Source organism: Ctenocephalides felis, unplaced genomic scaffold (genome assembly GCF_003426905.1).
Source record: "Ctenocephalides felis isolate EL2017-DRISC unplaced genomic scaffold, ASM342690v1 CF-g0.4_SCAFFOLD_03571, whole genome shotgun sequence".
Taxonomy (NCBI): Eukaryota; Metazoa; Arthropoda; class Insecta; order Siphonaptera; family Pulicidae; genus Ctenocephalides; species Ctenocephalides felis.
The window spans coordinates 48,467,052-48,490,796 of NW_020539725.1; the positions used below are offsets into that span (position 1 = coordinate 48,467,052).

Here is a 23,745-nt window from a genome sequence, read left to right on the forward strand (position 1 = left end):
ACATGGCGAGGCATTACAAGTCAATATGATTCATTTCATTAAGTACATATATGTTAATTCAGGAATTTTTTAGTAAATGCAATTGGTAAGCGTTATCCATTCGATAGATATTATTAACAATGCTTAGTGTATCATAAATTTGGTTAGAACATAAATTACTAATTAGCACCAAAGATATAACTATAATATATATATATATATATATATATATATATATAATATTCACAAGCCTGGATTTTTTTCACTATGAGGCTCTGCGATGGGCGAATCTCGTATTGCCGCCGTAAATAAATCAGTCACCACTACAAGCAAGCATAACAGTAAAGGGCCAAGCAATGTGCCCTCCGGACCTAAGCACCACAATCCTCCTGCTATTGACAGACCTGTCAAGTAAGGGTGCCCACCCCTGAAATATTATTGTTCAGCTGTATTAAATTATTAAACAGTTCAATTAAATAAATATATATATATATATATATATGTCCCCTTTTATATGTCCTTTTACTATATATCTCAAAAATGCAATTCATATAAACAATAATATCCTCTTAACTGAATATTGTACCCACCCCTTGATTTCATTGTAAATAGTTCCATCTACTAATGTGGTAGGAGCAACTTGAAATACTGCAAGACCTACAGCTGACCAAAATCTATCCTGCAAACATAACAGCTCCAGTACACCGACACTGCATACCCAATAAGTACCCAAAAATGGAATAGCAGCTAAAGCTGATGCAATCACCTATATTTATATTAAGTTACTGTTATTTTAGCAGGTCTAATTCTGAAAATAATATTATGGGTTGGCTAAAACTCAAATTTAAAAGCACTATGGTTACTAATCGTTATTGTTTACTTTATAGAATTTAAAACTAATATTTTCAGCAATTCACTTGTCCTTTTTAGACTATAAGAAAATGATCAAAATTTGACACTGTTATATTCAAGCTGTAACTTTTGTTGTACATATTATTTTCTATTAGATAATCTAAATGTAAATATAAGAACATATTATTGAATATAAACTTACAGCTGGTAAATATATTACACTTGTTCCAAATATATTATGGATGAGCCACGTCCAAAGACCATAAAAAAGAGACATTTTTAAAGTGGCCAAAAACACTCCAGCTACAGTTTCTTCTAATGCTATGGATACTCGTTTTACTGTCTTTGCGCCACCAGCCAACTTAGAAAGAACTTCGACTGGTCGATACTGTTTACCGCTACTGGCCAATAAGTAAAACAGAGTAGTCAGAAACACCATCTATAATATTGATAGATTGAATAATGAAAGAAGAATTATTTGAGGAAAGAACTAATGTGTTCAAGTTCATTGAATTTGTTAATTTATTTTGTCTGTGAGTAAGGAGCTGCTACTGTATATATAATTTGTATGAATTTAAACTTACAGAATTTAACAGCCAAGTAATAACGGCTGAACTGCTACCGAGTAATAAATGAACAGCAGCTGTTATGATGCCCAATAACAGTTCCAAATTTCCTCTCAATAATGACCAAGTAGATTCAAGAACACCAGTTAGCGTCCCAATGTTTTGTTTCATCCAATTCATTATGCCTGCTACGTTCAATAACTCTGAAAAAAATTTAAATGAAAGATAATATTCACATTAGTCCAGGATGTTCAAACTAGAAAATTATAATTAACATATTAAAGTATATATTAATATATTAATAGCCTACATTAGAAAGTCTTCAAAAAATTAACTGATAATTAGATAATATAAAAGCTCAAAAATATTACGTACCCGAGCTTTTATATAGATCTTCCATGAAAGTATCAAACGATTGCCTGACAGCATCTTGTGAAACATGAGGTCCATGGCTAACAGTGTTTGGGTTATCGATCCAGCTTTGGTAAGCGCGATCCCATAATGTTAGTAACTGTGATTCTAGATGTTGTGCCTGAGTACTATCAACATCTTGTAAGAAACATTTCACCTAATTTGAAACAATTATATAAATGTTACCGTAACATTGTGGTAAATGTTCACATTTGTCAAAAAATTATAAACAAACTTCAAAATTTCCAAAACTGTTTTAAAGATATTAGTTTTTGGTAATTATTAACCATGCAATTGTTGAAAAAAAAGTTGTTTGATAATTCAAACATCAAAGTCTAAACAAGCATCCTAAAATGTTATATGTGTATGGTATATCAAAATATCCATACCAACTTAGAAATACCATCCCGTCCATACTGATAAGCATTTTCAAGTAGGTTGTCAAATGATTCTTCCACTTCAGGAGGTAAAAGGCCCAATAACTCAGGATTATGAATTATTGTCTTATTAACAAATGAACTACCCATTTGCACCATTTGAATTACTTCTGCATAGATCTGCAATAAATTATTGTATAGGAAAAGTGCGCTAAAAATATATATAAAAATAATAATACCTGAATTGATATAAATAACATTGCTATTGAAAGAGATATTAGTAATACAAGAATTACTGCACCACTTGAAACACTGTCTACAGACTCTTTAGCTGTGTTTAACAACACTCGATGAATATATTGAATCAAAACAATAGCTCCCTCAACTGGTACAGAAATCAAAGAATGTTTTCTTTCTTCAAAACGATTTAACAGATGCTGAATGTATGAACAAACTTTGCTGTGCATACCAAAAAAATACCAAAGTCTCTTAGATAAAAACACTATCACAGGAATTGTTAATAATGGTAATAACCATAATTGCTTCCACAGCAGTAGGAAACCACAAGAATAAAATAAAAAGTTAAAATATATATCACTATCAAGAACGTAATCATTATTCACATTATTACACTGTTGGAAGCATAAAGGATTTTTGACTATTGATAATCTTTTGAATTTGGATGAAACTTGTACATTTTTTTCTTGCTCAATTATTTGTGCTTTTGGTGGAGCATCACCTTCTGTGTTTATTTCTTTCTGAGCATCATTAACACTTAATAATATCTTTTTTTGATTGTCTGCAGTATCTACGGGAATATAATAATTGGTATAATTTTTGTTGAATAATATATATTATATTTAATTGATATTTCCTGGATTTTTTAATAAATTGATAAATAACAATAAAATTTTTTGTAGATATTTAGTTCCGAAACATCGGAATCTACAAAAAAACTTATTGTTTTTTATTTATTGGACAGAAAAGAAACATTTATCAATATAACATATATCTAATTTAATTATAATATATTTGAGAGTAAATACATAGATAAAATATTTATTCAAAAATGAAAGTTAGATTTTTTTTCAAGCTATACAGAAAGGTCAGAATTATATGAAAGTTAATTTTATTTAGCAACAAAACTCACAATTTTTAAAATTATACCTTGAGATTCATTTGAATACTGGTAATTCGAATTTTGATTATGTTTTTTCAGAATCCATCCACTTATTACTGAAATTTGAATTATGAAAAAGAGTGGAACTTGAAATACTCCTAGAATATTGCTTGTGTAACAAGATATTATAAACCACATTATAATTGAAGTATGTTTAAAAAGTGTGGCACGATCAGGGCTCCAAAAACAAAATAACATAACTACGTAGCAACATGTGCTTGATAAAACCTAAAACACATAAATTGTTATATGTTTCATGTTATTTTCTATACTGTTTAAGTATAAACATACAATTTTGGTTTCAAATAAGCTAATTATCCATGTAAATATAACATTGCTCAGTAGCATTATTTTCCATATAATGCACGTGAAACTGCTTGGAATATAGCAATGCAAAAATTGCATAGTGAGCAGAATAGTCATCAATGATATTATAATTTTTGCATGTTGAAAAAGCCATCTTCCAAGTAATTCTGACAGGCGATCAATCACATTAGCTGGTAATTTTATAACGCCCATTATAATTGATGTATTTGATTCATCTAATGTGGATAACCAAATTTTAATCTGTTCAGATAATTCCCTTTTCAAAGGATATAATACTGAACCAACAAGTAGAGCCCACAACAATGGCTTAAAGAACGGTTGTAATATTAGAAACAAACCGTAAGCTGCCACACTCAAAACAAAAAGCAGAAATAAAGCTGCCGCATTGTAAAATGCATGCTTAAGTGGTTTTTCATGTCCTTTCGGAATTCCACCAAATGGAAACATATTGAATAAATATTCAAATGGAGATCGAGTATTTGAATTAATACCGCCAGGTTGATTCATCATTAAGCTCTTCTAGCACACGTTCATAAAGTGCGAAAAATATTTTCATGAACGGGATTTATTGCAATGGTCATATTAACGTTGTATAAAATATTCAATTGATTCAAACAGATTTTGTTTTTCCATCATTTTTTATATCTTTAATATGTCATTTGAGCATTTATACGGTACCATATATTATATTCTAACATTGTCTTGGTACGGTACTATCATACTAATGCACAAGCTAATGTATTAATGTATCAACATTCAACAAACAAATAAAATATCTTTTCTGGTCTTCCTGTTCTCGTTGTACGCCACATTTGGCGATTCGTATAAAATTCTCTGTTTATCTGTCATTCAAATTTATATGAAGTTGGATCATAGACCTTATACAATTTCATGGACTGCTAGTCCCCATACATTTCTTAAGTAAAAAAGTGTCAAAAGATGTTCTATGGTATGAGGGCATACGAGGGTAATTTTGCGGCCGAGATATGTCAAACTCGATCGCTTAAACGTCAAATGAGAGTCCGTGTGTTCGAAATTGTTGGCAAAATATTATAGAATATACAATTTATGTTGAACTAATGAATGTAATGAACTATTTATTTATTAATTTATTTATTTTAGTTATACAAAGTGTTTAAGGGAAATTAGAAAAAAAAATTAAAACAATATTTTACATATTATAAAATTCACTGAAAATAAGGACAGTTGGCTAGAGCTATTATCAACTTTGCTTTTCTTTCTTTCTTCATGGTGCATTCTAATTGTTAAGTAAATTTTTGCGACAAAGTTGATAAGGTCATGATAATGCTGGACAAATTGCTGGAAATAACTTGATCTAAAAAAATGTGCAAGTCCCAAGTCATTCAACTTTCAGAGAATCATGCTTTCATATGAACTTTTGTACATTAAATTTAAAGAATTTTGAATTAGGCTTTCTATATATAAACATAAATTAAACATTTCTTCGGAAGGATATGAAAGATATCCTCGATTTTTTATATCGATCAATGTCGAATTTCCCGGAATACTTACGAAGCATACAGAACAGCACAAAACAGGTTTTACTGCAATCAGGCACCTTACCTTACACATTTTAGAAGACATTTTACTTTTAACAATTTTACAACAGGTATATTTTTATCCTCTTTTAGTTTAAAAACCCGAACGATCAAACATCACGTGAACCGAAGTAACTGTAAAATTTAAGCGATCGAGTGCATTCGACTAATCTCGGTAAAGCTCGTGTTCGTATTTGACATATCTCGGCCGCAAAATTACCCTCGTATGCCCTCATACCATAGAACATCTTTTGACACTTTTTATGCGCTCAACTAGCAGTCCATGTATTGTATAAGGTCTATGAGTTGGATACATTTGGCTGTCACTTTAATTCGGGATTGGACACTTCTATTAACATCAAGTGCCCTCACAAATACGCAGATTGGTGTTTATCTATGGTACCAAAAACGTCAAATTCTTTGTAAACGCGTTTGTTTAAAGATACTGATACTGTAAAACTGAATTGCTATGTGGGGCCACCTCATCAATGCAAAACAGCAGACTGGGATCTGTTGATGACAATAAAACTTAACACATAGAAATTGGCTATTTGTATATAAATTTTGAAACAATTTATTTTGTGGTATAGTAACAAATATGCATCTCTTTAAGTTTATGAGTTTAGTACTATGTGTGGTTTCGCATGTAAACGGTATTATGTGGAAACTGAAACCGAATACACAAAAATGTTTGCGTGAAGAACTACAATCTAATGTATTAGTTACTGGTGATTATGAAGTTTCAGAAGCGCCTGCACAGCAAGTGGACTATGTGGTTTGTGATTTTATGATTGCATCAGTTTGAGTTGTGAAACGTTTTCAAAATATAGTTCTTTTAGGTTAGAGAATCAAAGGGGCACATTTTGTCTCAGAAAGATGACATTTCAAAGGGAAAATTTTCATTTGTGACAGAGATATATGATATGTTTGAAATATGCTTTATTTCACGAGTGCCACCAAGTAAGTTAAATGGATAAAAATATAGTGGCAATCATGATATAACCATCCATTGCATTGTAGATCATCGGGGTGTGGAGCAAGAAGTACTTCTAAATATAAAAAGAGGAATTGAAGCTAAAAGCTATGAAGGTGTAAGTGCTACCTCATATATGTTATATCATGCACTATAATTTATTTTATTTGCTATTCAGTTAGGTGAAGCTGCTAAATTGAAGCCTTTAGAGGTCGAATTAAAACGTTTGGAAGATCTATCTGATGCAATTGTGCAAGATTTTTCACATATGCGTAAACGGAAGAAGAAATGAGAGATACTAATGGTTAGAAGTCCACATCATATATATATATATATATATATATATATATATATATATATATACAAGCCAAGATAATTTTTTTTTTCATTTCAGAATCAACAAATTCTAGAGTTTTATTCTTCAGCATTTTCAGCATGTGCTGTTTATTAGGGTTGGCAACTTGGCAAGTCCTGTATTTAAGGAGATACTTTAAAGCTAAGAAATTAATAGAATAAGTTATATTTCATGTGAATATATACAAATATCATTCATATATGTTGTAATATTGTATTTCATTGTTTATTTGGTAGCTCAAAAACCACATACACATTCATTCTTTTCTGCTATCCTAATACAAAGCTACAATTTTTTGTTTACAGATGTTCTTGTTAATGTAAGGTCAAATAAAAATTAAAATATATTTATTAACAGGCAAATCATTTTTCTCAATTCTTTGTAAATTCAAAAATCATTAATAGAATAAATATTTTCAAAATTTCTAGATGCTTTTTTTTTGAAATTTTTGCCTTTTGAGAAATTTTATGAACTCTAAGAGAATAAAAATGTTTTAAAAAACCACTAAAAAAAAAAAAAAAAACTATAATTTTACAATTCAATTTTCTTAAGAGAAGTACCAGTGAAAAAAGGTATCGTTAAGTAAATTTACTAATTCCCAAATGTCCCATTATATTCACAGGCTCATGGTTTATTTTGTTAAAACCGTATCTGAAGGTTGTTCTTGTCTTAATTTTAGTCATGCAATAATTGCACATATTTTGAAAACATATGCATTATTTTTTTCACTAAAAACTCATTGAGTTTGAAACTGTGGCATTGTGTACATCATTGGCGGCTGTCCTTGAGGAGCTCCAGGAGCTGCTTGTATTCCCCATCCAGGTTGTATCGCCATTCGGAAGCCTGAAACAAATATTATTGAAGTATAAAAAAAAAAATCTAAAATGCATGAGTAGTTGCACATTAGATGATTAATAAAAATTTAAATTATTCTGTTATTGTAATCATTCCTGAATAGCATTCTTCATGTAGAATGTTCCAGTACATAATTTAACATTGTTTTTTGCCGCATCAATGAGGTATAATAAAAAAATTCAAAATGAAATAACCTAATAAAGTTTCACTTAAATTTACCTAAATATTTAATACAAGAATTTTTTTTAAATAAATATTTCCTGTAGGGAGAGTGTTAACATTTCATGAAATAATAAACATCTATAAAATTTGTGTAGGGACTTTTCTGCAATATATTACTACATTAGTTCAAGCTATTTTTGTGTTATACTATGTAGTCCTTGCATTATACTATAAAGTCTTAAATATAACAACTATAAAGAATATAAAATTACTGACATGCTATCTGAAAATTACTATAATAAAGGTTGAACATGGATGAGTTTTTACCCCAAACTAATAAAAATAGCAAATTGATATAGCTATACAAACATTACTTAATAAAATTTGGACCAATATAAGCTAATAATATAGCAACAAACCTGCTGCAGACTGTGGCGGCGTTGTGTAAGCATATTGTTGATAATAATTAGGTGGCATGTACTGAGGGGCCATTTGTGGAGCAGGATATCCCTGAAAATGATTGGATGTTATAGAAAAACATAAAAATACATTTCTATATATAATAATTATAATAATAATAATGAAGACAGAAGAGAGTATTATCATATATAAAATTAAGTAACTACTGTAACTCAACTAGTCAATATAATTAAGCACAAATTCCAGATATGTCCAACGTTGCAACGAGCACTGTAGTAAAATGTACAAATACTTATCCAACCTAAACAGATTGCTCTTAAGATAAATAATCAGCAATCTACAAATCACATCTCAAAACAAGCATTTGCTGGAAGATTAAAAAAAACTAAATTTTGTGAAATGAAAATTTCTCACCAATATCATTTTCAGCTAACACGTCAAAGGATGAATAGAATCCTGAGGAAAATTACACCCGTATCTGCAAAATTTGTATGTATGCAGATATCAAAACATACAAGACATATAAGCCTCTTATCCATTCATTTTTAATTATTCGATGTTAATATATAGATATATGTACTAGTGATAAAATTAGTCAAGATATATTTTTTGAAGCATATTCCATTATTTCTCATAAATTATGAATAGTTTCAAAAGAGTCACACATAACCTATAGTTTAAACAAGTTTTTACCTCCCGCATAGTAAAATAGTCTCTTGAAATTTATATGGTTAGCTTCACAGTATTTTAATAATTTTCTAAAATATTGGAAGTATAAATATTATAATAATATTTATACTAATATAAAGTAAAAAAAGTGATCTGATTTAATAATTTCATCACGCACGAAATTAAAATATAGATATTGTTTTATTAACTGACCGGTTGATACCAATATCCCATCTGTTGTTGGTAAGTGTACGGATACTGAGCGCCTTGAGGAGCAATAGATCCAGCACTAGAATTTGGTCCACCCATTACTTGGCTTTGTACATCTCCGATTGGAGTCTCTTTGCCCCAAAAACATTTTACTGTATGACCTTGAATATCAGAATTGTGTGTAGCTTCTATAGCATGAGTTGCAGCTTCTTTTGTTGTGAAGCGAACAAATGCATACCCTTTATCTTTAAATACTCGAATGTCCTAAAAAAACAAACCATTTTATGAAGTATTTCAAAAATTTTTTTTCATATTCAAATAATTTTTAAAATATACCTGTATTTGACCAAATTGGCTAAATGTTTTTTGCATTAATTCTTCTGAAATAGCATTATTACTGAATCCACCACAATATACCGTGCAGTTTGTTGGACTTGATTGACTATATACTTCATCAAATGTTGGAGCTTTTCCTATGCGACTTGGCCTGGTGTCTTGTCTTGGAGGTGGAGGTTTTCGAGTAGACCAATTAGTTCTAATGGAACGTGATCCCAACCATTGTCCATTCATAGCGGCAATTGCATTTTCTGCTTCTGCCTTCTTTATAAATGATACAAATGCATAACCTTTGGATTTTAATGTTTGTGGATCTCTTACTATTCTACAATTTGAAATTTCTCCAAAGGGGGCAAAAGCTTCACGTAATGTTTGTGTTTCAATTTCAGGGCTTAGATCACCAACGAATATGTGATGATGACTGCTTGTATCTGCTTTGGGCTGATTTCCAGGACTGGTTGCCCAATTTACTTTCATTTCCTTATCCAGAAAAGATCTTTTGTTCATTGCAGCAAGAGCAGTTGCTGCTGATTGATGACTTGTGAACTCAACAAAGGCATATGGATCGTTGCCGGGTTCTCTTATAATTTTACACCCTTTCACAGCGCCGATTTGATTGAAAAGAGCACACAACAAATCTTCTGAAACACTTGTGTCCAAATTACCAACGTATAAAGTTCGCGGATGAGCTTCATCACTCATTTCGGCAACTGACATTACAAGAAGCTCACAGAAACAATCTCAATTTATCCGGATGCATATAAATACAACTATTAAATATTTCCACTGCTGTACATAGAATTCTTCGATGTAATAGAGTTATATTTTTAATCTTAAATTCATATGTGATCTATAATGACATCACTAAATGCTACTCAATATTCTTAACATTTGACAAATATGTATAGAAATAACTGTGCACCCCGATATTTGCTATCGATGACTGGAGCAAAAAAAAAAAACAATTCGGCAAGGCGTCTACGACTGATGAGTCAAGTCAGTAAAAGGTTTCCAATGCATCCAACACGATACGATTAGAATGATAATTGCAACGTCAACAGTCAAGCGTCACTTTACGAAAATATAATTGAAAGTTTTTCACAAATAATAAAAGACTGGCAGTCCTAACAGTACTAATACCATGAAAACTGCCGATAAATATATTTATTTGTATTATGAATTCGCGATAAAATATCAAAAGATTTGTAATTATTTATCTATGGTCAAACTACTAGGCAACAGACAGAATGCTCGAGACCATAGATATCGACTACGATCGACTACCGGACAGTCATCTAAACATTCCGTTTAAATTTCCCGTTAGAAATCCATCCAACGATATTATGGCGCCACCAGATACTAAAGCAAAATTTAAGGACTGCATGAAGAAATTGGTTTATTTTATTCTGAGATCAATAAAATCTTACAAACATAGTATATAAAATATCATATAGGATTTCAGCAACTTAAGTTAACTTAAGTTCTTCTAAAGCAAGTTATTTTTTCTTGAATTTTCTTTTGAAATTATAACAAAATTTACTTTCTTATTTATGTGCTTTCTTCACTCATTATATGCGCATAATTTAATGGCAAACAAATAACCTTACATATCCGGCGCCTATTAATCAAAAATTTAAAAAAAGTTAAACAATTAGTTAAGAAGAAGCGCTCCAAGCGATCTGATCCCAGAGCGAATTGAATTGACTATTTCCAACTGATATTTTTCGCACAGTTTTTACCTTATCAAAATCGGTTCAGGATGTTTTGTAAAGAAGTAGACGATTTTTTTATTTGTTTTTTCATTTGCACATTTTGGAGGTATTTGATTTTTTACTAAAACTAAATGAGTTAAATAAATAAAAGTAACGTAGTAATTGTTTGTAAACAATACTACAATGGGTGTAAAAATACTACAATGTTTGTAAAAATACTATAATGGGTGTAAAAAACTACAATGTTTGTAAAAATACTACAATGCGTGTAAAATTACTACAATGTTTGTAAACAATACTACAATGGGTGTAAAAATACTACAATGTTTGTAGAAATACTACAATGGGTGTAAAAATACTACAATGTTTGTAAAAATACTACAATGGGTGTAAAATTACTACAATGTTTGTAAACAATACTACAATGGGTGTAAAATTACTACAATGTTTGTAAAAATACTACAATGGGTGTAAAATTACTACAATGTTTGTAAACAATACTACAATGGGTGTAAAATTACTACAATGTTTGTAAAAATACTACAATGGGTGTAAAATTACTACAATGTTTGTAAACAATACTACAATGGGTGTAAAATTACTACAATGTTTGTAAACAATACTACAATGGGTGTAAGATTACTACATGTTTGTAAAAATACTACAATGGGTGTAAGTTTACTACAATGTTTGTAAACAATACTACAATGGGTGTAAATTACTACAATGTTTGTAAAAATACTACAATGGGTGTAAAATTACTACAATGTTTGTAAAAATACTACAATGGGTGTAAAATTACTACAATGTTTGTAAACAATACTACAATGGGTGTAAGATTACTACATGTTTGTAAAAATACTACAATGGGTGTAAGTTTACTACAATGTTTGTAAACAATACTACAATGGGTGTAAAATTACTACAATGTTTGTAAAAATACTACAATGGGTGTAAAATTACTACAATGTTTGTAAAAATACTACAATGGGTGTAAAATTACTACAATGTTTGTAAACAATACTACAATGGGTGTAAGATTACTACATGTTTGTAAAAATACTACAATGGGTGTAAGTTTACTACAATGTTTGTAAACAATACTACAATGGGTGTAAAATTACTACAATGTTTGTAAAAATACTACAATGGGTGTAAAATTACTACAATGTTTGTAAACAATACTACAATGGGTGTAAAATTACTACAATGTTTGTAAACAATACTACAATGGGTTTATCTATGAAAGTAACTATCTAAAAAAGCATGTGATAGCGCAACAGATGATTCATCATTTTACCACTGTGGACGCCCAAGGCGTGCCAAATGTCAGTTTTATTGACTTGCGTGCTTAGAAGTGAAATGTTATCCTATGTTGGTAGGAATTTGCTATATATTTTATATGTCAACTTTGTCAACCGTTCTAGTTAATAATTTTTGTATTGTTTTATCTTCAAATTAATTTTTTATGATTTTTAACATTTATGCAAGTATATATTTTGTAGTTATATTTACATATATGTGAAAAAATGTCAAGTTCAAGTGCAAGTGGTGAAAATTTGACAACCGAGTATCAGGTATAAAATATTATCTAAATTAACATTTGTGATTAACTATTATGAACACAATTCATACATATATTATATATATTTCAAGCTCTGGGAATAATTAATAACAATAATTTACATACATATTGCATTTTGTATAATGTTTGGCGTACAAATAACTGTTTTAATTAAGAACATAAATAATCTACCATGAATGTTATGAATCATTGTTATGCCTGATTTTGTTGAAATTTAGTTGGAAATGTGGATGAGGAAATATTTTAAACATGCTATAATTTATCAACATGTTTATAATGAAGAAGTTTATTAATTGAATATCTATTTATCTTAATATTTACTAATAATGTCCATGAAATGTTGCCTGTTCATATGATGTGTTTTTGCCTTTGCGCAACAGGATGCACATGTAATAAGTAAAAAGAATCTATTGGTTGTGGTATGGTATTTAAATATAAATTTAACAGGGGGCTTGAGTTGGTACAACAAATTGCTTATGTTAGCATATCATGGCATAAATATTTTTATTTAGAATTTCGAAGGATCTACAATGTGTCTGGAACTAGCATTGGAAGGGGAGAGATTATGCAAGTCAGGAGATTGCAGAGCAGGAATTGCATTTTTTCAAGCAGCAATTCAAGCCGGCACTGATGATCTTCGTACATTGAGCGCAATTTACAGTCAGCTTGGCAATGCTTATTTTTATTTGGGAGAATACAATCAAGCTATGCAATATCATAAATTAGATCTTACACTAGCAAGGTATATAATTATTTTATTTTATTGTAACTGCAAATACAGTATAATACAAAACTATTCCTTTAATATTTGATATGGTACATTTTAAATATATTATCAGATAAATTCTCATTCAGGAATATTAGAAAAACCAGAATCCATATCCAATCCACAATCTTTAATATTATCTTGTACATTATTGATAATACAAATAAAACTCATAAAATAATACCATACTCATAAAAAAATACCATTTTAGAACAATGAATGATAAACTTGGTGAAGCAAAATCATCTGGAAATTTAGGAAATACATTAAAAGTTATGGGAAGATTCCAAGAAGCAGCATTGTGTTGTGAAAGGCATTTAAGCATTGCAAGGGAACTAAAAGATAGAGCTAGTGAAGGACGAGCTTTGTACAATTTAGGAAATGTATTTCATGCTCAAGGGAAACATCTTGGGCATAGAAGTCGAAATGGAACAGAGAATGATTATCAAGATAGCAATGAAGATAACATTGAAGTCAGGGCTTGCTTAGAAAAAGCTGTTCAATACTATCAGTAAGTAATTAGAAATGACTATTTAATTGTTTTACTTATATAAATGTTATCTATTTATCATTCTAGAAAGAATTTGAAGCTCATGGAAGAACTTTGTGATCATGCAGCTCAAGGAAGGGCTTGTGGTAACCTTGGAAATACTTTATACTTACTTGGAGATTTTTATGGAGCTATTGAGTATCATACCAGAAGATTAGAAATAGCAAAAGAATTTGGAGATAGACAGGCTGAGAGAAGAGCACATAGTAATTTAGGAAATTCTCATATATTTTTAGGGGAATTTGAGACAGCAGCCGATCATTACAAGTATGAACAACTAGAATAATGTATTTTACTGCATATTTAGAATTTTAATCTTACACTATGTGTTGTAGACGTACTTTATTGTTAGCTCAAGAGTTAGATGAAAGAGCAGTGGAAGCACAAGCATGCTATAGTCTAGGCAATACTTACACCCTTCTTCGAGATTATGATATGGCTATAGGGTAATTATTAATTATTTGATTATCTTTTAATTGCTGTAAAATACCAAAATCATAACTGAAAAAGTTTTAACAAAACAAGTATACTAACTGTTGTAATATTGATTTTATCTAGATATCATCAACGTCATCTAGCAATAGCTCGCCAATTAGGAGACAGGGTGGGAGAAGCTAGAGCATCCTGGTCATTAGGCAATGCTCATAGTGCCTTGGGAGCAGGACATGAAGAAAAAGCATTATATTATGCGGGTTTACATCTTGATTTAAGCCGGGAGGTTTGTTGTATTCATTTTTCTATTCTATCTATTCACTTACAATATGATTTTTTTTTATTGCATGTCATATAAATATATACATACATGCTTATAAATAAACAATTATATAAATTTTTAGTTGAATGATCGGATTGGTGAGGCTACCGCTTTGTGCAACATTGAGGAATTGCATCGAGTTCTTGGAATAAATAGTAGTGCTTGCAACAATGCCGAAACAGAAGTTGACCAAAACTCTGAAACAACAGATATAACACATGCTAATAGTGATACTGATGGACAAGCTTCCAGTGACACAGTGACTACAGCAGTCAATGCTCCATACCGAAAAGCTGATGTGGATATAAAGTGTCAGGAACAGCAAGAGCAGCAAAGATCTGCCAACAATAGAGTGCAAAGAGTGAGACGACAGTCAATGGAGCAGCTGGACTTAATAAAGGTTTATTAAATTACATCCCTATCAATAATATACTCTAACAAGTATAGTTTATTGGAAGTTTGCACATAATGCTATAACCCTGTATTTAGTTGTAAAACTAAGTGTAACATTTTGTTTGCTGAGTTCAAATTTGTGTTATTGAAAGCTTATCATTTCACGAAAGCATTTTGCCCTGCAACGTTTTATATCAATGTTTATAATAAATTTTTGGATAATATTTTAATTATTCTTTTAAATACGTTTAAATTTAAGTGAATCTAAATTAATATATTACAGTTGACGCCTGATGGAAAATCAATTCCAAACAATCAAAGCAATACAAGAAATGACATAAAAAAATCGACCTTGGGAAGCCTCAATTTTGCTAGTAAGTTGGGAAAGTCTCATAAAAAGAAAGAAGAAGAAATCGAGGAGGAATCCTTTTTTGATTTACTCTCAAGATTTCAATCTGGCAGAATGGAAGATCAGAGATGTTCACTTAATGTATGTTTTATGTAATTTCAAATTATTGAATGAGTAGATTGAATATTATCATCAATAAGTATTGTAATCAATTAATAACTTTTCAGGTTGGAGAAAATAAAGAAAATTGTAGAACAAATAATATAGCTACAAATAAAACTAACAGGTAATGTTGGAGGCTAAATTTTAACAGTATTTAATTAAAAAAAAAAGATTAAGATCACGTTCTAAAAAATTAGTATACTAAATAATTCAAGATATAAATAATTATTAAAATGATATTATTAACCACTTTGGTACGAGTGGCAAGTTTATTTGACGGCCGCTCCACGCAGCCGAGCTCCATCATTACGGGACGTTTCGTGGACAGCGGGCGTCGTACCGAAGTGTTTAAAAGTTTATCGAATAAGATTATTGCATATTACTATGGTTTTCAATTCTTGCATCTTTGTTATAGAATCTTTATAAATACTCTTCAACACTTTCTTGAACACATAAATAATATTATCACATTTATTTATTTTTATCAGCAGTGAAGATAAGGATCCAGGAATAGACTTATTGGATATGATTGAAGGACTTCAAGGTAACAGAATGGATGAACAAAGGGTTTATTTGCCACATTTGCCAGGATCCAAAACGACAAAGAAAATTCAGCAACAGCCGGATGAAAAATTGCTCGATATGATTATAAAATCACAGGTATAGTGCATTTGAAATTACATACCTAGTTCCGAAACCTAACAATATTTTTTTAAAAAAAACTTGTTTGAAGCTTAGCACAATATATACAATCATTTCTTTAATTTGAATCAATTATTGAAGTATTTGCTCTTGTTATTTCAGGCTTCTAGGTTGGAAGAGCAGCGATCAGATTTACCAGACACATCTCATTGGCAAAGTTCAATTTCCAAAGATGAAGCTGCATTCGAAATAGACTACTGCAATCCTCAATCAAGCAATCAACATTCGAAGTCAACTAAAGATAATAACAATGACGGTACTACTGTTCCAGACGAAGATTTTTTTTCGCTCATTATGAAAATACAAAGTGGAAGGATGGATGACCAGCGAGCAAGTATAAATATAAAACGAGTAATATAGAACTCTACTTTAATAATTGTAATTGTAATAATATAATTGTATATGGATTATTAGATTACTTTTAATACTAGAATATTTCCAATTTTTTAATATCATTTCTTGTGGGTTACATACATATAATAGTCTGGCTATCGATTGGTACTTTGACTATGAATTGTTGTACCTTTGAACCGACAACAATTTCTAATATAAAATGAGTAGAAGTTTTTATTAGTGACATAATAGTGAACATTGCTATAATATAGCATTTAAATTCAAACAAATTAAAAATGTGATTTTATTAATAGGTAACTATCATAAAGTCAACAAAAGCCCATTCCGTGTACAAATCACTCAGTTATTCTGATATGTTAAGAAAATATTTCTAAAATTATATTATATTATGATTTATGCTATATATTGCTATAATATGTTAGTTTAATAGGATTTAAAAAAAAAAAATGCCCAGTCTTTTAAAATATAAAATTTTACAAAATTTAGATAGTTATCACATATTAATTTGCATAGTATTTTAGAACCATATTGTGAATATAATTTTGCTTATTTATATTTATTAATTAAAGAATATTTTTACCGAAAATTATTTTTATTTTTCTATAATATTCAATTGTATTTATTTACTGTAAGGATTTTACAGCTGTAAGAATAGACAATATAACATTGTGATGTAATCGACTAATAAACAAAAAGATTATTATTCAATAATACAATCTGAAATACGGTGTTCAATTTTCAGATTTTTTTCACGATTCAAAGATTACGATTTGGTCGTCGAGAGATTGTACCATTTTTTTTCTAGTCGCATATAAACGAAAGTATAGTGTTTTTCGTGCTCTACACAAAAGCGTTTTATAGCGTTGCGCCATAGCTACTTTAGATGTCTGACACTATCAAAATTACTAAAAGCAGGCAATTCGAACCGATATAAAAGTCCCATGCCGACAGTAATATGAAATATTGAGTTATTATTTTCTGTCCATCGTGCGACAGTTTCGGTTCATTCAGTGTCATTAGTTATATAATATACATTGTGTCACAAGTCGATCGGTTAGTTTTCATATAGTGCCACCCGACCGAGCTGATATTCCCAGACCACGTGTAGCGGCCGACTTGGAGCTTCGTACAGATAATTCACGTTATTCTATATTATTATTTTTTATTATTCAATTCAATTAGGTTTTTTAGCCTTTAGAATATATTTCGTTTTATTTATTTGTAGTTAATTTGTTCATTTTGAAGTAACACTTGGACGTTTAAAGAAACATTTAAAGTATGTTATTTCACTCGGAGATTAAAATAATATGAAAGGGGTTAAAAACCCCTCAACCAATAATTACATTGATAAAAAAAATATTGTTAAATGTTTAATTTTTTTCATATTTCGAATTAGGAAAATGTGTGAAACATGTCAAGTTCATAGAAGCATAATCCTGCAAAATATTTGTTGATAAAAGTTAAACCTTCGTAAAAGCATTAGAATAAATGTGCCAAAATTAAAATATCTGATGATTTATTATAAACATACCAATAAAATCTTTAAATAATATATTAAGCCTATGTAAATACTTCAGAACCTATAAATATCTTCTTATATTTTATAAATGTGTGAAAAGTCAATGATATAAAGTAATGCACAAAAATGAGCAAACAAAGTGATTTATGTATGTTATTTATAAAATAAATAGATCGAAATAGCTCACAAGTAATTTTGTAAAAATGCAAGTAATTTAGTTTCATAATGTTTGCTAGCATCAATATTTCTCAATGAATGTCTTTCATTAGGATAGACTTGTAATTCATGCGGTTTACATGCTTGCACAAGCCCCATTACTAATTGTTTGGTATGAAGAAAATGGACATTCTCATCAATCATACCATGAATTATTAATAACCTATGCTCTTCATCAGGAAATTTGTTTAGATATGATAATACAGATCCATACTGATAACCCTCACGATTATTATCTGGTAAATCCATATATCTTTCTGTGTATCCAGTATCATAAAGTTCCCAACAAGTGACTGGAGCACCTGCAATCGCTAAATTAAATACATGTGGGTAATGAATCAAGCCCATTAAACTGAGATATCCACCATATGACCAGCCATGGATTGCAACTCTAGAAGTATCTATAAAGCCTAATTCTTGGGCAAGATTATTTAAAATTTCTACTTGATCCTTTAATTCAACAGTTCCCATGCGAAGATGCAAATGACTTTCAAATGCTACTCCTCGATGTTGGGATCCTCTGGAATCAATAGATACAACACAGAAACCTTTTGCAGCTAACATATGCATTCTAAGCTGTCGTATACCTTTAAATGTATTATTCACAGTTTGTACTTCAGGTCCACCATACACATTTAACACAGTTGGATATTTTTGGCCTGGTTTAAAATTTTGAGGTTTAAATACCATTGCATATAGCGTTTCACCTGTTGATAATTTTGGGCTATATATTTGAGGACTATTTATCATGCCATTTATTGGACATCCTTCCAATAGTAAACCTAATGAGATCAAATTGATACCATCGACAGCTTTTTCAGCTTCAGTATGTACAATTCTTAGCACTTCACAACTAGGTAATGTTCCTGTATTACTGTAAGTCTGCACCATAAGTGTACAATTCTTGTTTATATCAACTGAATAAGAATGATTAGGATTTGTAAGCAAACGAATGTATCCTGGCTGATCCCAACAAACAACATATAGATGTTTCTCTAAAGGACTTTCACGAAAACCAGTAAAATAAATTAAATGCCTTGAAGCATCAACATACATATTCTTTTGTAAAACTTCCCATTCTCCAAATGTCAATTGTGTCTCATTTATTACCTTGGTCCAAAATTGAGTAAATGTGTTATATTATTATCATCTACTTCCATTGTTGTGCCATTGACATGTGCACCAATGCTGGCTGTAACGTAATACAAATGTCTGAAGCCAGATTTTTCAGATGCCCAAATAAAAGAAACTTTGTTTTCAGTCATTTCAACAAATTGTAGAAGATCGTGTATGTTGATCCAGGTTTTAGAAGTTTCTTGATAAATGACCTAGGATGAAATATAAATTTGATCAATAATAATAAGACAAGTTATATGATATAAAAATCTAACTGTGAATTATAACAAATAACAATGAAGAGAATTATGCAAAGTAAAGATTGAAATTGTTAATAATATCTATTATGTCTATTTCATTGATACTATTTATCTTATTATTAGGAGTTATATAAATATATTATAAATTATTACATTAACTATAATATAGTATAAATTTATAGAAGCGGAGGTACTATCAACTTATGGGTATATATAATTAATTTAACCCTTGAAAATTTAATAAAAATGATATTACAAACCTGTAATGGTCGTTGATCTATCATTTCCTCATTAACCGAACTTGTATCTTCATTGCCATCATGTTGTTCACCACTTAAAATAAAATCACTTATGTGTACCAATAATAGAATTAATTTTTGCTGTCTTCTATTCAGAATTTGAATCCAAATATGTTCAGAATCAGGTGTCCACCCCATTCTCACAAGATATTCAACCCACGGAAAAAAATATGATAAGGAATTCTTCATCTTTTTAATCTTTATATCAAAAACTTCATTATTTTGTGATATTCTAAATTGAACAATTTTCAATTCAGACTTTGCATTAGCCTTTCCTGCTCGAGGAAAACGAAACTGTTCCACATCTTCAATCCCAGTATTAGATGAAGGTAAAGTATAAATTGAAACGTCACTTTCATCAACTTCTTCATAGAGAATTCTATAAATTCCATCATTTGATTCCGGTTGCCACCAATACCCTTGATATCTAAAGAGTAGATTAAAGACTAAATCAATTTAATAAAATAATTTATCTTTCATTTATATAATTAATTGATCAATAAAACGTAAACTTTGTAGTATTATTTGTAGTATCTGCAAATAGAGTAATTTACATAAGTTCAATGATATGCATAGCACATCAGTTTTACAAAATACTGTAAATGTATAAATATAAATATTGCACACATAGATCTAAATAGGGTAAATTCAAAATAGCTCTTTTATCTTTTCTTTGATTGCTTTTCAAAATTAATTTCCTTATCCAAGTGCACAAAAAAATCTGCATGGTTCAACGTTTTGGTTTTTTTTTTTATTAACAAATTGTCAGTTAAAAACTGAACAATATTCAAAATTAAAAAATAGAAAATTTTGAGTTACCTCTGTTTGGATCTAGGTGTGTAATATATTAATTCATAATAATAGGTCATATCATGAAAATTAACCTGTTAAATTCTTCTTGTAAAACATAAGATGGTATTCCAGCTGAACGTGGATCATCTGCAATATTCGGTTTTCCATTATGTGCAAAAGTCAATCGTGTTGATGCACCTTCACTATGAGATACCCAAATATCACCACAGGCTACAAATGCAACTAATTGATAATTACTAGGGCAAATTTGAGGTAAAAGACAAGCACCAAGAGCAGTTGTTCTCATTTCAGACGGAAACAAGGGTAGCGGAGGATCCATTGTTAATCCCGTGTCAATACTATGATATATGTTACCATTTGCTGGAAACACTATTCTTCCAGATGCTTTATGCAATTCATAAGACGTTAATCCCCAAGTAGCTAGTCTTTGCCTTTCAAATAATAACTGCTCTTCTACAGAATGTACTTTTGTCATTGTAAAATGCTTTTGCTCTAATAATTGGTTCAATTTCAATTTATGTTGCTTCACTTGTAAAGTATTTTCTACATCTGTGTACAAATAAAGTTGTTTCACGACAATTTTGTGTGGATCCTAAAAAATATATTCTTGTCCGACCATCAGGCAGCATTCGAAATTGTATATTACTGGGTATTACAGTGGAAATTGCGGCGACTTGCTTCCTTATGTCTGAAACGAGCTCTTTTAATTCTGTCCATGATTTTTTACTCGATTCTGCATGACTATTATCCATTTTATTTTTTGAAAATATATGCTATCAATTTATGCTGACAAAATTCGTCATAAGTGCTTCAAATCAATCCAATTAGCAGGCAATAATTTATATTATATTCAAAAATTCTCCTCAGATTTTAAAATAAAAAGTAGCAATATTGCATTTTTGACGTGTACTATACAAACATAAGTTTCTCTATAAATTATCTCTAAACTTTGAAAGGCTGTATTTATTTTGTTATCACTGTATTTAACTGAGTTTCAAACGTTAAATAATAAACACATAAAGATGAAAATTACGGCTGTCAATCATTTCACAATAAATAACCTAATAATTCTAACATCGTTTAATTTATAAAATAATATTTGTACAAAAGCTTTGAATAATCGTGTTAATATAATTATTTAAATTCTATTTTAACTTTCATGTTAAATTATAAAAATGAACTATTGCTCATCCCACACAGCACTGAGCAAAGCAATTTATTTGACATATTAGTTCAAGCTTGTACGCTCGAGAGGGCGCAAAATTCAAATTCAAAATTAACTACCAAATGAAGTTTGACGCATGTTTGACGTATACGATGACGTAAAAGGCTACAATCAAAAACGCGGTTCAACTTGAACTGCTTTTATTAATCTAAATAGTTCTTAAAATGAAATGGTATTTTCCACGAAGGTATAAGCTCTTTGCATTCATTGTATTTGCGGATATGGACATTTTGCCTCTGAGCAAAAAGTTGTTCATTTCAAGGAGTTACGTATATTAGTAATAATATATTATTATATTATTTAAATATGCCACAAATGTAAACACTCAAAAGCTATATATACTTGGTTATGGTTAAAAGTTTGTATCAAAATCAGCAAGTTACAATTTTATGTCAATAGATGGAGAATCAAATTTAGCATCTGTCAACAACCAGAACTTGTTAGTTCTATAATCGCGGCGCTGCAACCGCGATGACTCACACTCAAATTTTATTCTCAGTTCTATTTCACTTGCCGTCGTGGTATGACGTTTGTCTGTCACCGTTTCGTTTAGTATTATGTTCAGTGTATAACATGTTATTTTAATGATAAACAAATGTTGCGTGAAAATATTTTTTATTATAATAAAAATTATATAATAATAATAATTAATAAATAGTTTTGTGCAATATGTTTTATTTTATTTAATTTGCGGATAGTGCGTTAGATATTAAGTGCCTTTTAGTGCTGTGAATTATCACTTTTATTTGCAGAAAATATGTTGAAGAATGTTGTGATTTTGGCAATATTGGCAGCGGGTTTTCACAGAAGCCGTGAGTTTTTTTTTTTAAATAAGTATTAACTATTTTATATCGATCTTTTATCGAGCGAGGTAAATAAATAATTTCCGCAGCTACAGGTGATGTTCATGTTTAGCGTGACATATGCGTCAAGAATGTCTTAATCTGTTTATGCAATATGTAGATAGCATATTACAGGTATATGTCATCCTGTGTGTCATGCCATCATAATATAAATTACCTTAATAGTCGATTTCTTTAGTGAATATTTTTTAATGTGCATATTCCTAAAAAGGTAATTGATATTGATTTTTTTATTGCAGTAGTTGGTGGTTTAGGCAAGTAATAGTTTGATGACTATTTCTTCCTTACTCATAAATATGAAACAAACAAGTACTGTTAAAGTCATTTTTATTGGAAGTTTTGTTAATATATGGCTGATAGTAAATTATGATTAGATGGGAGCAAATTTGCAACTGCAATCGATGGATAGTCATTTATTGCGTTTTTTTTTAAACCCGCTCTGGCACCCTTCAAGTATGAGTGCCGATATAATTTATTCATTCATTTTGTTTAGAGTGCAATCATTATCATGCTGAACATTTTGAAAACTGCTGCTATTTCTGTAAAAATTGTAGATATAAAATTCTTTGGCATTAAAATACGTTAAACGTTTCTATATATTTGCAACATTGAAATAATTTAACTAACAATGAGTATAAGTGCTTCTCAGAAAACAACATATTGACATTACTCATTGTTTGATATTTTGAAATAATCAAAAGTCGACTTGGTGCTAATAGAAAGCTGTATCACACAAAAAGTTTATTTTGATTACATAAAACAAGACGAAGTTTTATTGAATTATTTATTATTGTTCGTATGTATACTCAGATCTGGTCATTTTCATGACTTTCCTCATGAAAAGTGATCAAATTTATTATTATTATATTATTTATA

The 23,745-nt window shown here is 29.9% G+C and overlaps 6 protein-coding genes across 8 annotated transcripts in view; 3 read left to right on the forward strand and 3 right to left on the reverse strand.

The window, feature by feature from the left end:
• Window positions 1-222: 222 nt before the first annotated feature.
• On the reverse strand, window positions 223-4,440 carry LOC113386191 (transmembrane protein 245). The gene is made up of 9 exons (XM_026623988.1): window positions 3,657-4,440; window positions 3,353-3,593; window positions 2,425-2,993; window positions 2,198-2,365; window positions 1,773-1,965; window positions 1,416-1,600; window positions 1,034-1,270; window positions 570-745; window positions 223-406 (listed from the first exon to the last, which is right to left on the reverse strand). The coding sequence occupies exons 1-9, from the start codon at window positions 4,200-4,202 to the stop codon at window positions 223-225; spliced, it is 2,499 nt and encodes an 832-aa protein (XP_026479773.1). The 5' UTR covers window positions 4,203-4,440.
• Window positions 4,441-5,685: 1,245 nt separating this feature from the next.
• LOC113385006 (transmembrane emp24 domain-containing protein bai-like) lies at window positions 5,686-6,942 on the forward strand. Its single transcript, XM_026622804.1, is given in 6 exon segments — window positions 5,686-6,026; window positions 6,091-6,211; window positions 6,272-6,342; window positions 6,403-6,499; window positions 6,502-6,528; window positions 6,619-6,942. Coding segments are annotated over 6 exon segments (615 nt in total). The 5' UTR covers window positions 5,686-5,849; the 3' UTR covers window positions 6,741-6,942.
• A 167-nt stretch (window positions 6,943-7,109) lies between these two features.
• Window positions 7,110-10,458, reverse strand: LOC113384467 (nucleolysin TIAR-like). 2 transcript variants are annotated; one of them, XM_026622183.1, is made up of 4 exons: window positions 9,232-10,452; window positions 8,899-9,159; window positions 8,016-8,106; window positions 7,110-7,422 (listed from the first exon to the last, which is right to left on the reverse strand). In XM_026622183.1, the coding sequence occupies exons 1-4, from the start codon at window positions 9,946-9,948 to the stop codon at window positions 7,316-7,318; spliced, it is 1,176 nt and encodes a 391-aa protein (XP_026477968.1). In that variant the 5' UTR covers window positions 9,949-10,452; the 3' UTR covers window positions 7,110-7,315. The 2 variants fall into 2 exon arrangements, 1 of the variants encoding a protein (XP_026477968.1); XR_003367943.1 differs by lacking the exon at window positions 7,110-7,422 and adding an exon at window positions 8,431-8,494 and having other exon boundaries at window positions 8,021-8,106; window positions 9,232-10,458.
• Window positions 10,459-12,271: 1,813 nt separating this feature from the next.
• On the forward strand, window positions 12,272-16,965 carry LOC113384515 (G-protein-signaling modulator 2-like). Of its 2 annotated transcripts, none has more exons than XM_026622239.1 (11): window positions 12,272-12,520; window positions 13,041-13,270; window positions 13,506-13,805; window positions 13,872-14,111; window positions 14,180-14,290; window positions 14,403-14,562; window positions 14,681-14,998; window positions 15,275-15,481; window positions 15,568-15,626; window positions 15,991-16,162; window positions 16,307-16,965. In XM_026622239.1, the coding sequence occupies exons 1-11, from the start codon at window positions 12,473-12,475 to the stop codon at window positions 16,562-16,564; spliced, it is 2,103 nt and encodes a 700-aa protein (XP_026478024.1). In that variant the 5' UTR covers window positions 12,272-12,472; the 3' UTR covers window positions 16,565-16,965. The 2 variants fall into 2 exon arrangements, with proteins under 2 accessions (XP_026478024.1, XP_026478025.1); XM_026622240.1 differs by having other exon boundaries at window positions 15,994-16,162.
• Window positions 16,966-18,122: 1,157 nt separating this feature from the next.
• LOC113384799 (dipeptidyl peptidase 9) lies at window positions 18,123-21,727 on the reverse strand. The gene is given in 5 exon segments (XM_026622557.1): window positions 18,123-19,412; window positions 19,415-19,621; window positions 19,930-20,395; window positions 20,853-21,340; window positions 21,342-21,727. Coding segments are annotated over 5 exon segments (2,505 nt in total). The 5' UTR covers window positions 21,534-21,727; the 3' UTR covers window positions 18,123-18,260.
• A 900-nt stretch (window positions 21,728-22,627) lies between these two features.
• LOC113384875 (vascular endothelial growth factor receptor kdr-like) overlaps window positions 22,628-23,745 on the forward strand; it is a gene marked incomplete in the record, with an annotated part of 110,647 nt that continues 109,529 nt past the window's right edge. Inside the window, 1 exon segment of the mRNA XM_026622642.1 lies at window positions 22,628-22,818. Coding sequence (XP_026478427.1) covers window positions 22,764-22,818 — 55 coding nt within the window.